The sequence below is a fragment of the Portunus trituberculatus genome, chromosome 2 (genome assembly GCF_017591435.1).
Source record: "Portunus trituberculatus isolate SZX2019 chromosome 2, ASM1759143v1, whole genome shotgun sequence".
Taxonomy (NCBI): domain Eukaryota; kingdom Metazoa; phylum Arthropoda; class Malacostraca; order Decapoda; family Portunidae; genus Portunus; species Portunus trituberculatus.
Window position 1 is genome coordinate 6,802,358 of NC_059256.1, and position 13,633 is coordinate 6,815,990.

Genomic DNA, 13,633 nt, shown 5'->3' on the forward strand with positions numbered 1-13,633 from the left:
CTAGAACCTTAAAAACATCCTTAAAAGCCTCAATAATTTTAACTAGAGCCTTAAAAACTCCAATAACTTCAATTAGAGCCTTAAAAACATCCTTGACAACCCCAATAACTTCAATTTGAGCCTTTAGAATGTAGAAACTATCAGTAGAACCACAAAAACACCTTTAAAATCCCAATAACTTACCAAAACCATAAAAACATCCTTAAAAACCCCAATAACTTCAACTAGAGCTTCCAATAACTACAACTAGAGCCTTAAAAACACTTTAAAAACATCAATAACTTCAAATAGAGCCTTTAGAATGTAGAAATATTGTTAAACTATCACTAGAACCACAAAAACACCCTTAAAATTCCAATAACTTTCCAAAAACACAAAAACACCCTTAAAAACCCCAATAACTTCACTAGAACCACAAAAACATCCTTAAAACACTCAATAACTTCATCTAGAGCCTTAAAAACAATCTTAAAACTTCAACCAGAGCCTTTAGAATGTAGAAATGTTGTTAATCTGTCACTAGAACCATAAAACACCCTTAAAAACCCCAATAACTTCACTAGAACCACAAAAACACCCTTAAAAACCCCAATAACTTCACTAGAACCACAAAACACCCTTAAAACCCCAATAACTTCACTAGAACCACAAACACACCCTTAAAAACCCCAATAACTTCACTAGAACCATAAAACACCCTTAAAAAAACCCAATAACTTAACTAGAACCACACACACCCTTAAAAACCCCAATAACTTCACTAGAACCACAAAAACACCCTTAAAAACCCCAATAACTTCACTAGAACCACAAAAACACCCTTAAAAACCCCAATAACTTCACTAGAACCACAAAACACCCTTAAAACCCCAATAACTTCACTAGAACCACAAAAACACCCTTAAAAACCCCCAATAACTTCACTAGTAACCACAAAAACCCTCTTAAAAACCCCAATAACTTCACTAGAACCACAAAACACCCTTAAAAACCCCAATAACTTCACTAGAACCACAAAACACCCTTAAAAACCCCCAATAACTTCACTAGTAACCACAAAAACCCTCTTAAAAATCTCAATAACTTCACTAGAACCAAAACACCCTTAAAAACCCCAATAACATAATCTAACCCCATCAAAACCCCCCTCTACCCCTCCACCCACACTTACCTCCAGTAGTAACTCCCTCCTCCCCACCACCAGCACCATCACTGCCTTTCTGCTTCAAATATTCCTTCGCTTTCTTCTGCAATTCCTTCTGTTCTTCGCTCATGTCCATCTTAAGAGGGGCATCGGGGTCCTTTTCTCCCTCTCCGGTTGCCTCATTATCACCCCCCTCGTCTGAGCTGTGGGGGTGATAGAGTGTCAAAATTGGAGGGAAGGTGGAGGGAACATGGAGGAAGGTCTGTGTAGGTGGAGGTAAGTGGAGGTAACTTGTGGAGGGAGCTATGGAGGAAAGATTACAAACTTTTGGAGGGGAAAAAAATTATGAAAATGCTTAGTTTTGATGTGACTATCTTAGAAAACGACTAATTTAACTATGAAGGAAGGGAGGTAGGAGAATCAAATTTAGAGGGAAGGTGGAGGAAACATGGAGGAAGGTCTGTGTAGGTGGAGGTAAGTGGAGGTAACTTGTGGAGGGAGCTATGGAGGAAAGACTACAAACTTTTGGTGTGGAAAATTATAAAAAATGTCAAGACTATCTTAGAAAACTATTTTAACTATGAAGGAAGGGAGGTAGGAGAGTCAAAATTAGAGGGAAGGTGGAGGAATCATGGAGGAAGGTCTGTGTAGGTGGAGGTAAGTGGAGGTAACTTGTGGAGGGAGATTTGAAGGAAAGACTACAAACTTTTGGAGGAAAAATAAAAAAAAAAGCCGTTTTGATGTCACTATATCAGAACACAAAGAAGAACACCTCAAAACAAATAGAAACACTTACACCCTTTTAAAACACCCAAAACACCTAAACACCCTTTCAAAACACCCAAAACACCCTAAAAACACCTCAGAACATATAGAAACACTTACACCCTTTCAAAACACCCAAAACACCCTTAAAAACATCTAAACACCCTTTCAAAACACCCAAACACCATTTAAAACACCCAAACACCCTTTCAAAACCCCCAAACACCCTTTCAAAACACCCAAACACCCTTAAAGAAATCAAAACACCCTCAAAACACAAAAAACACCCTTAAAAACATCCAAACACCCTTAAAAATACCCAAACACCTTTAAAACACAAAATACTCACTCTTCACCCAACACAAACAGCTTCCCTTCCTCCTCCTGCCCCCCACCAGTGCCCTCCCCGTCTCCACCAGCGTCCAGAGTGCCGGGGGTGGCTTGTGGGGGCTTGGGGGGCTCCTCTTCGACAACCTGGTCCAGCACTTGAAGGTCCAGGTCTGTCCCGCCCTCCAGCTTGATCACAACACTGTCCAGGAGCTTCAGGAGTTGATCAGATTGGTCAGCATCAACGGAGATAGTTTCCAGACGTCCTGCATGGTACAACTCCGAGAAGGTGGACATGCGACGCTGTTTGGGGTGTTTGGAAAGGTTAAGGGTAAGTTTTGATCACGTTTGGTTGAATTTATTGTGAAAAATGTGTGTTTTTTCCATGCGGCGCTGTTTGGGGTGTTTAGAAAGGTTAAGAGTAGGTTTTGATTACGTTTGGTTGAATTTATTGTGAAAAATGTGTGTTATTTTCCATGTGGCGCTGTTTGGGGTGTTTGGAAAGGTTAAGAGTAGGTTTTGATTACGTTTGGTTGAATTTATTGTGAGAAATGTGTGTTTTTTTCAATGTGGCGCTGTTTGGAAAGATTATGAGTAGGTTTTGACTACGTTTGGTTGAATTTGTTGTGAGAAATGTGTGTTTTTTCCATGCGGCGCTGTTTGGGGTGTTTGGAAAGGTTAAGAGTAGGTTTTGATCACGTTTGGTTGAATTTATTGTGAGAAATGTGTTTTTTTTCCATGCGGTGCTGTTTGGGGTGTTTGGAAAGGTTAAGAGTAGGTTTTGATCATGTTTGGTTGAATTTATTGTGAAAAATGTGTTTTTTTCAATGTAGCGCTGATTGGGGTGTTTGGAAAGGTTAAGAGTAGGTTTTGATTACGTTTGGTTGAATTTATTGAGAGAAATGTGTGTTTTTTTTCCATGTAGTATTGTTTGGGGTGTTTGGAAAGATTAAGAGTAGGTTTTGATCACATGTGGTTGAGTATGTTGTAAAAAATGTGCGTTTTCTATTTTTCTATTTTTTTTTTATTGTCAATTTGTGTTCTGTGTGTGTGTTTTAAGTTGCTGTATATGAGAGTATAAGATGAGCATTTACTTATTTATTTATTTATTTATTTATTTTGTTTGCCAATTCTGAGGCTTCTAAATCAAGGGGTCATCTTATGGTCAATTTGCGTCTTGTGTGTGTGTGTGTGTGTGTGTTTTTAAATTGTGTACCCACCACAGGACAGGATATGTACATTGTATACAAGTATATCAATCATTATAGAAATCTGATACAACACTTGTAATGCTGACCTTGCCTTAAATTTAAAAAGGGGCTCCAGACGCTTCTTTGTTATAAAACTAAACAAGTACACAACAGATGCGTTCCAAGAGGCATTGTGTATTTCAAAATTCCCGCCAAACAAACTTGTAATTCTCCTGAGCATCACTACATAACATGGGAGGTGCGGAGTGTGGCCAAATCGTGTACAAGCAAACCCATCGCATAAACGTAATAATATTTTTGGTTGCTTATTAACAAACACGTGTAAATCAAGAGTTACCTGTAGTTGTTAGTATTTCACGTGTGTCTATGCTATTGTACAAGTTATGTATATGTAACCTAACAACAGAGATTCCCACACTGAACTTGTGAGAGCAGATGCAGAGAGGAATGTGGACTTGTGTACAGGGACATCTTGCTAACATCAGCCTTGTTCATATCGATTTGCTATGTACAATTCATACACTAACAACACCTCAGAACACATCAATTTCTAAATACGCAATGCCTCTTGGAACGCATCTATTCTGTAAAACCTGTACGCAATTTATTGGCTCCATGGAAGGATAAGCTTGTCTCTCTTAAGGGTGGATTCACACATGCCACTATGCAACAAACTGCAAATTGGTCGAGTTTCTGATTGAGTACCAGTGTCTATAATTACAGTCACCTTATAGACTGACATATACTGGTGGTTGCATTCCTTTACGTTTTTTGCATGTTTTAAGTGTATTTTGTGTGTTTTTTGCATCAATATTATAACAAAAGACAAGAATAGGTACAAAATTTATTGGAAACTTTCTCTCTCTCTCTCTCACTCATTAACAACAAAACAACAATATCAATTTTCCTTCTCTCTCTCTCTCTCTCTATTAAAAACCTCAATTTCTATACTTTTCTTTCATTTTGCCTTTTTTTCTCTCTCTCTCTCTCTCTCTCGCTTGCTCACTAAAAACCTCAATATCTATCTAGTTTTTTCTCTTTCTCTCTCTCTAACAATCTCAATTTCTATCTACTTTTCTCTCTCTCTCTCTCTCTCTCTCTCTCTCTCTCTCTCTCTCTCTCACTAAAAACCTCAATATCTATCTACTTTTCTCTCTCTCTCTCTCTCACCTTCAAGTTAGCCAGCTGTTCCTCTTTCCTCTTGACACACTCCTCTGGGTGGTATTTGGCCTTGAACCTGATGAAGAGCAAGAGCAGGAGCAAGATCAGTCTGTGTGTGTGTGTGTGTGTGTGTGTGTGTGTGTGTGTGTGTGTGTGTGTGTGTGTGTGTGTGTGTGTGTGTGTGAGAGGAGAGGGAGAGGAAGAAGAGGAGAAAGAGAAGGAAGGAAGGAAGGAAGGAAGGAAGAGGAAGAGGAAGAGGAAGAGGAAGAGGAAGAAGAAGAAGAAGAAGAAGAAGAAGAAGAAGAAGAAGAAGAAGAAGAAGAAGAAAAATATATTACAGTGAATGAATGTTTGTGTGTGTGTGTGTGTGTGTGTGTGTGTGTGTGTGTGTGTGTGTGTGTGTGTGTGTGTGTGTGTGTGTGTGTGTGTGTGTGCATGTGTACGTCTGAGCACCATTACAGTAACCCAAAACAACAACAACAACAATAGCAATGCATATCTTGTTAACCACTGAGAAAATAAATAAAAAAAAAAAAAACAAAAAAAAAAAAACATGAAACTAATGGAAAACAATAACACTTCTTTATATAATCATCTTGTGTGTACGTTTGTGTGTGTGTGCGTGTGTGTGTGTGTGTGTGTGTGCATGTATGTGTGCATGTGTCACTATGATAAGGCCTCACCTGTGCACCCTTGGGGGGGGTATGGGGCAGGTGGTGCTTTGGGGTTGCAAACACAATCAAAACATCCCCAAATTTTTTTCCCACTCACAAAAACATCAATATCGTTTTTTTATGCGATTTTCTAGACCCTAAGCTAAGGCGGCGCGTTTGGCAAAGAAAAACGTTACGCAAGTCGCAATTTTCACTGCATTGTGCGCAGTGACCTGGCTACGCAAATATTGGTGTGGGACGCAATAATCGATTTCCTTTTTCAATATATTTGCGATTTTATCCGAATCTTGCGCATCTTGTGTTGTCTTGGGGGGTGTCTTGGCGGTGCGGGTGGTCACTGTGAGAGGTAAATGTTAGGTTAGGGTGGCTGGCTAGTGGGGGCAGGCCTAGGCAACCAATAGACCTAAGTAAATCTATCATAAACCTCTTTTTTTGCAGCCTAGATTAAAATTTCTTTCATTTTTTGTTGATTTTTTTCTAAGTTACTCCTTCAATAATGTTTCTCTTTATTTTTAATCTATCTTTCTTTCTCTCTCTCTCTCTCTCTCACATTATCTTCTCTCTCTAATCTATTCCTATCTCATTTCTTCAATATTCTTCTTTCTCTCTCTCTCTCTCTTTTTCTATCTCTCTCATGCTCTCTCTGCCCCACACTGCCTGCCTGCCTGCCTGTCTATCTATCTATCTATCTGTTTTATCTTAAGCTGGCTGGCTGACTGACTGACTGGCTGGCTGACTGACTGACTGACTGACTGACTGGCTGGCTGGCTGGCTGACTGACTGACTGACTGACTGGCTGGCTGGCTGGCTGGCTGGCTGAATGGTTGGTTGGTTGGTTGGTTGGTTGGCTGGCTGGCTGGCTGGCTGGCTGGCTGGCTGGCTGGCTGGCTGACTAACTGTTCTCCTCCCCTTTTCCCTCTCTCTCTCTCACACACAAACACACACTCAAAACACACACAAAACACACACACAATTTTTTCCTCTCAAAACACAGATGCTTTCTCTCGCTCTCTCTCTCTCTCTCTTACACTCTCAGTCATTCCCACTCTCCCTCTCACTCTCCCACTCTCCCACACTCACCACTCTTCCTCCTTGTGGTTGATGAAAAATTCGTTAAGCTGCTGCCGTTTAAATTCAAGCTTGTAGTCGGAGTATTTTCTGAGCGCCTCTTCCTCTGTTATAGTGTCGTCGCACTGTTCCATAAAAGCCTTAAAAGTCATCATTGGGGGCTGTGTTGGGCCGAGTTCATCCAGTCTGTGGGTGGGGGAGGTGTTAGCGCATCCTCACGCATTCACACACACACGCAACACATCCAAACACCTTCAAACAGAGACTTATTCAATTATTTTTTTAGTACTTTGGGTAAAAAATTAAGAAAAGTTGTTGTTTTTGGTGTGTGTGTGTGTGTGTTTGTGAAGGTGGAGTGTGTGGTGGGTGCAGGAAAGGTTAACACACCCACACGCACTCACAAACACACACACACACGTCCAAACACACACAAACACCCTCAAATGTACACATATTCAAACATATTCTTCTAAGCACTTTGGGTAAGAATAATTATGAAAAAGTTGTCGTTTTAGGGTGTGTGTGGGTGTCTCATAGAGTGTGTGGGTGGGAGAGGTGTTAACGCACCTTCACGCACTCACATGCAAACACACACACTTCCAAGCACACACAAACAGCTTCAAATGTACACATATTCAAACCTCTTTTTTTGAGAGCTTAAGTTGATATATGCTAAGAAAAGTTGTCGTTTTGGTGTGTGTGAGGATGCGTTTGTCAAGCTGGTGTGTGTGGTGGGTGCAGGAAAGGTTAACGCAGCCTCACACACACACACACACACACACACACACACACGTACACATGACCAAACACACACAAAACACCCTTAAAATAGTGAAGACTGTGGCCATTAATCTTGTGCTCTCCATAGACCCTTGCTAATGTCAATAAAATGGTCTAATGGTACACAAATCTCAAGGTAAAAATGTGTCCCAGTACTGAAGGGGTTAAAATAGTGAAGACTGTGGCCATTAATCTTGTGCCCTCCATAGACCCTTGCTAATGTCAATAAAATGGTCTAATGGTACACAAATCTCAAGGTAAAGTACTCAAGGGGTTAAATACAAATACTTAACCTCAAAGAAAAAAAAAAAAAATAAATAAATAAATAAAAAATCAAAATATTCACACAAACACACACACACACACCAAGTGGATAATGAGAAACTGATCCTGAGAGAAGAATATGACATTAGAAGCACAAGATCGCATAGTAAAAAGCTGAGGAAGGGAAGATGTCTGAGAGATGTTAAAAAATATAGTTTCCCGCAAAGATGTATTGAGACGTGGAACAGTTTGAGTGAGGAAGTGGTGTCACCAACGAGTGTGCAGAGCTTGAAAGAAAAATTGGATAAGTGTAGATATGGAGACGGGGCCACACCAGCGTAAAGCCCAGGCCCTGGAAAACTACAACTAGGTAAATACACACACACACATACACACACACACACACTGACCTGCCAGCTGCTGCCCCATGCCCTGGTGGGTGGGTGTACTCCTGGCTGTAGGAGGAGGGGTAGGCACCATAGGATGGGGGAGCTGTCCCACCCCCTCCCTCATACCCCCCATACCTCCTATCGTCCCTGGAGGGGGGGAAGGGTTGGGGGTTAGTTAAGTTAGGTTAGGTTTAAGAGAAATGTGTACTAGTATCTCTCTCTCTCTCTCTCTCTCTCTCTCTCTCTCTCTCTCATGCTAGAATAAATAAATACATTTTTTTTACATACATACATATTCAACTCTCTCTCTCTCTCTCTCTCTCTCTCTCACTCACCAGTCCTGCCTGACTCTCTTCACTGGGGGGCTCAAGTCGTGGCGGGAGGGGGAGTAGCGGTCCCTGGTCCTCCCCCCTCCGTACTCCCGGCCATACTCCCTCCTGGACGACCCCCTCTCCCGGCCACCCCATCCATCACGGCTCCTAGGGGGGGCGGGGATTAAAAGGAGGTAAGGTTTGGTTAACACAAAATACCAAAGAACATTACCAAACACCACCAAACACCAAAACACCACAAAACACCACCTAAACACCACAAAACACCACCAGCAAAACACACTAAACAATCACCAAACACCCCAAAAGACAATATACCACCAAACACCACAAAACACCACCAAAACACCCTAAAACACCCAAAATTACCACCAAACACCACTAAACACCCAAATAAACCATTAAAACACCACTAAACACCACCAAACACCCAAATACACCAACAAACACCCAAATAAACCATCAAAACACCACTAAACACCACCAAACACCCAAATACACCAACAAACACCCAAATACACCACCATACACACAAATACACCAACAAACATCCCAAAACACCCTAAAAACATCACCAAACACCACCAAAACACCCCAGAAACACCAAAAACACCACAAAACACCCAAATACACCAACAAACATCCAAATACACCACCAAACACCCCAAAATACCCTATAAACATCACCAAACACCAGGAAACACCACCAAAGCACCCCAAAAACACCCCAATAACTCCACTAAACACCCCAAAACACCGTCAAAACACTCAAAATTACCACAAAACACCCAAAATCACCACAAAACATCCCAAAAAACACCACCTCACCTATCCCCCCATTCGTCCCGGCCACTCCTCCGCCCGTCATCCCGCCTGTCTCGCCCGCCACCACCGCCGCCGCCGCCGCTGTAATCCGACCTTTCTCCGCGGAACTTGTCGCGCCGCCGCCGTTCAAACTCGTCATCGCTGTCACCCATGGCTGCAGGAGGAATATATAAAGGAATATACAAAGGAAGACAAACAGCAACACACCCTTAGGTCCTTAGTAGGCTGTTTGCTGTGACTATCTACTAACTACCAGTGGTAAAGACAGGACAGTAAAGCAGAAGGCTCCTCCCCACCCACCCCTCCCTCCAGGAAAAAAGGCAAAACCATGTGATATTAAAAATTACATGGAATTTTAGTAGAGAGTGAAAATGAAATATGTAATGTGTGTGTGTGTGTGTGTGAGTACTTGTGTTTGTGGGGAAAGTGTTAACGCTTGGTCAATGTCATGAGTGAGTTATGTAATGTTAATATTATTTTCTCGGACTTGAAAGTGAAAGATCGTCCAATGAAACCAACTAATTTATTCGCAGTTTTGACGACTTCAGTACAGTGTTTGGTAGGCTTGAGGTCTGCTGAAACAATGACACCAAGATCTTTTTCTTTGTCCACACTCGTCATTGGGGTATTATTCATCTTGTATGTCGCCTGAGGATTTTGATTTCCTATGTGTAATACGTGGCATTTATCTATATTGAATTTCATTTGCCACTTGTTTGACCATTCGATGAGAGTATCTAAATCTCTTTGCAAAAGTTGTCTTTGGCTTTCTGAGTCTACTCTGTTTGCAATTTTTGTGTCATCTGCGAATTTTGAGAGCTTACAATTTATTCTTTCATCAATGTCGCTAATATATATAATACAAAGAATAGGCCCCAGAACTGATCCTTGAGGAACGCCACTGCTTACGTTAATCCAGTCTGAAGATTTACCATTGATCACAACTCGCTGTTTACGATCAGACAACCAATCCTCGATCCACGCTGCAATGTCACCAGTTATTCCATGCGCTTTTACTCTATTGATAAGACGTTTATGTGGAACTCTGTGAAAAGCCTTTAGGAAATCTAGATATTTGACATCAACCACTCTGCTGTTGTCGTACAAATTATATATATCATGGAAAAAGTCAAGTAGGTTTGTTAAACACGACCGCTTGTTTCTAAATCCATGTTGTGATTCATTCATTATGTTGTTACTTTCTAAGAATAAGGAGGAGGAGAAGTATAGTTACATTAGGAGGAGGAGAGGAGAGGAGGAGGAGGAGGTATAGTTAGGTTAGGAGGACAAGGAGGAGGAGAGGAGGAGGAGGAGGTATAGTTAGGTTAGGAGGACAAGGAGGAGGAGAGGAGAGGAGAGGAGGAGAGGAGGAGAGGAGAGGAGAGGAGGAGGAGGAGGAGGAGGAGAGGAGAGGAGAGGAGAGGAGAGGAGGAGGAGAGGAGGAAGAGGAGGAGAAGAAACAAATAAATACAAATATAAAAAACATCACTTAATAATAATAATAATAATAATAATAATAACAACAACAACAACAATTAAAAACACCAAACTAAATTATGCACTACAAAAAAAAAAAAAAAAAAAAAAAAAAAAAATAAATAAATAAATAAATAATTGAAAAAACAAACCTAATTAATAAAAACACCCTAAAAAATATTAAAAAAATTGAAAAATCACCCAATTTCCTGATGAGACACCATTTGGAATGTTTGATTGTGCTTTTATTTATTTTTCTTTCTTTATTTATTTATAGTTTTTTTTACATGATTTTCTGTGGTCTTTAAGCTGTAACTGGTGTCTCCATTAAAGAATAAAAGAATCGGTCAAAAATTCAAGGACGTTTCAACACCTCTCGTAAAATAGGTTAGGTTAAGATTTTTTTTTTTTTGACGATTTATTTGATTTCCGCAGTGTTTAGGCTGTAATAGGCCCGCTTGAACTAGTCTCCACAAACGAATTAATAGAATCGGTCAAAAATTCCAGAACAAATGCCTCGACACCTCTCCCTTAATAGAAGTTAGGTAAGGTTAATTTTTTTTTGGGATGATTTTCCGCAATGCTTAAGCTGTAATAGGCCCGCTTGAACTGCTGTCTCAATAAAATAAGAATCGGTCAAAACTCCAAGGCAAATGTCTCGACACCTCTCTCGTAAAAAAAAAAAAAGTTAGAATACGTTTTTGCGACAATTTATTTGATTATTTGATTTCCGCAGTGTTTAGGCTGTAATAGGCCTACTTGAACTAGTCTCCACACAAGAATCAGTCAAAATTCCAGGCCAAATGTCTCAACACCTCTCTTAAAATAGGTTAAATTAGGCTGTTTTGACGATTTCTGCAATGTTTGAGCTGCAATGGACCCACTTGAACTGCCATCCCCATAAAAAAAATTGTAATGATTAGCTTGGTGAGTGACCTTTGTGGGGGGGGGGATGACAGGAAGGACTTGATCTAAACATTCACCATTTGATTCTAATGTTTAAATTGGTGAGTGACCTTTGTGGGGGGGCAGGGGGTGATGACAGAAAGGACTTGCTCTAAATATTCACCGCCAGTTGTAAAGTTCGGCTTGGTGAGTGACCTTTGTGGGGGGGGGGGTGATGTCAGAAAGGACTTGCTCTAAATATTCACCGCCAGTTGTAATGTTCGGCTTGGTGAGTGACCTTTATTGGGGGGGCGGGGGGATGACAGAAAGCTCTTGCTCTAAATATTCACCGCCAGTTGTAAAGTTCGGCTTGGTGAGTGACCTTTATGGGGGGGGGGGGGATGTCAGAAAGGACTTGCTCTAAATATTCATCGCCAGTTGTAAAGTTCGGCTTGGTGAGTGACCTTTGTGGGGGGCCGGGGGGGGGTGACAGGGAGGACTTGATCTAAATATTCACCGCCAGTTGTAATGTTCGGCTTGGTGAGTGACCTTTGTGGGGGGGGGGGGTGATGACAGAAAGAACTTGCTCTAAATATTCACCGCCAGTTGTAAAGTTCGGCTTGGTGAGTGACCTTTGTGGGGGGGGGGGTGACAGAAAGGACTTGCTCTAAATATTCACCGCCAGTTGTAATGTTCGGCTTGGTGAGTGACCTTTGTGGGGGGGCGGAGGGTGATGACAGAAAGCACTTGCTCTAAATATTCACCGCCAGTTGTAATGTTCGGCTTGGTGAGTGACCTTCGTGGGGGGGGGGGTGACAGGGAGGACTTGCTCTAAATATTCACCGCCAGTTGTAAAGTTCGGTTTGGTGAGTGACCTTTGTGGGGGGGGCGGGGGGGGGTGACAGGAAGGGCTTGCTCTAAATATTCACCGCCAGTTGTAATGTTCGGCTTGGTGAGTGACCTTTATGGGGGGGCGGGGGGGATGACAGAAAGGACTTGCTCTAAATATTCACCGCCAGTTGTAATGTTCGGCTTGGTGAGTGACCTTTGTGGGGTGGCGGCGGGGATGACAGGAAGGGCTTGCTCTAAATATTCATCGCCAGTTGTAAAGTTCGGCTTGGTGAGTGACCTTTGTGGGGGGGGGGGATGACAGGAAGGGCTTGCTCTAAATATTCACCGCCAGTTGTAATGTTCGGCTTGGTGAGTGACCTTTGTGGGGGGCGGGGGGGATGACAGGGAGGACTTGCTCTAAACATTCACCGCCAGTTGTAAAGTTCGGCTTGGTGAGTGACCTTTGTGGGGGGGCGGGGGGTGATGACAGAAAGGACTTGCTCTAAATATTCATCGCCAGTTGTAAAGTTCGGCTTGGTGAGTGACCTTTATTGGGGGGGGGGGATGACAGAAAGCACTTGCTCTAAATATTCACCGCCAGTTGTAATGTTCGGCTTGGTGAGTGACCTTTATGGGGGGGCGGGGGGGTGACAGGGAGGACTTGATCTAGACATTCACCGTTGATTCTGTTTGCCTTGATAAGTGACCTTTGTTGAGGGGTGGGGGGCGGGGTTACGAGGGAGCGCAGACCCCACACTAGGATATCACGTTGGGGTTTATGTTGTAACCCTTTTTCTGGGTGTGTATGGCAACGCTGCTCAACATTAGGCAACGTTAAGTATTTCCGCGGTGTTTAAGTTGTAATGCGCTCTCTCTCACACACACACACACAACTAACTAAAAACAGAACTAAAAAAACACGCTAAAAGCCCAAATCGTAAATAAAATCACCTTTCCCCCAAAAACAAAAATTTAAATCCCTCCCCCCTTTAAAAAAAATTAGCCAAGTCACACACATGGCCACACATCTCTCCTCATATCTTCCCTCCCCACGTCATTATCTCCCTCTCTCCCTTATCTCCCACATCACCTTACCTTTGTGCAGTCACCGGAAGCGCCAGGTGTGTAAAAATAGGCTCAGGTGAGGAGAAAATAGCAAAAATGTTTATGTTTTCTCTCCCGGCGTCCCTTTCTCAATAACAATGATGGCCGTCACTCTCCGGTCACTGCCATAGAAAGTTAATTTAGAGTGACAGTCCACCATAACTGCTTTACCTGTACTTTTCTCTTGTGTTTTTTTATACATTTTATTTTTCATTGTCTTTTCAGTTTTTATTTTCTGTGTTTAATGTTTATTTGGGAGTTTTGTTATGTATATATTTTGAAGGCAGCGTCGTGAAGCTTTATCTGACGCCATCTTGGTATGATCATAGTGTTTTTATGAGGTATTTGCACGGAGGTTGAATAAGAGAAGGCAGCGTGACGTCACAAAAGTGAAGCC

At 41.9% G+C, this 13,633-nt stretch overlaps 1 protein-coding gene across 2 annotated transcripts in view; it reads right to left on the bottom strand.

Moving 5' to 3' along the window:
* Positions 1–13,358, bottom strand: part of LOC123504038 (serrate RNA effector molecule homolog) — a 29,531-nt gene extending 16,173 nt beyond the window's left edge. For both annotated transcript variants that reach the window (XM_045254299.1, XM_045254291.1), the window contains exons 1-8: positions 13,228–13,358; positions 8,944–9,094; positions 8,119–8,262; positions 7,805–7,930; positions 6,363–6,536; positions 4,618–4,684; positions 2,259–2,539; positions 1,172–1,347 (exon numbers count right to left, since the gene is read on the bottom strand). In XM_045254299.1, the coding sequence (XP_045110234.1) occupies positions 1,172–1,347; positions 2,259–2,539; positions 4,618–4,684; positions 6,363–6,536; positions 7,805–7,930; positions 8,119–8,262; positions 8,944–9,092 (1,117 nt within the window). In that variant the 5' untranslated portion in view covers positions 9,093–9,094; positions 13,228–13,358. The remainder of the gene's footprint in view (positions 1–1,171; positions 1,348–2,258; positions 2,540–4,617; positions 4,685–6,362; positions 6,537–7,804; positions 7,931–8,118; positions 8,263–8,943; positions 9,095–13,227) is intronic.
* Between the last annotated feature and the right edge of the window lie 275 nt (positions 13,359–13,633).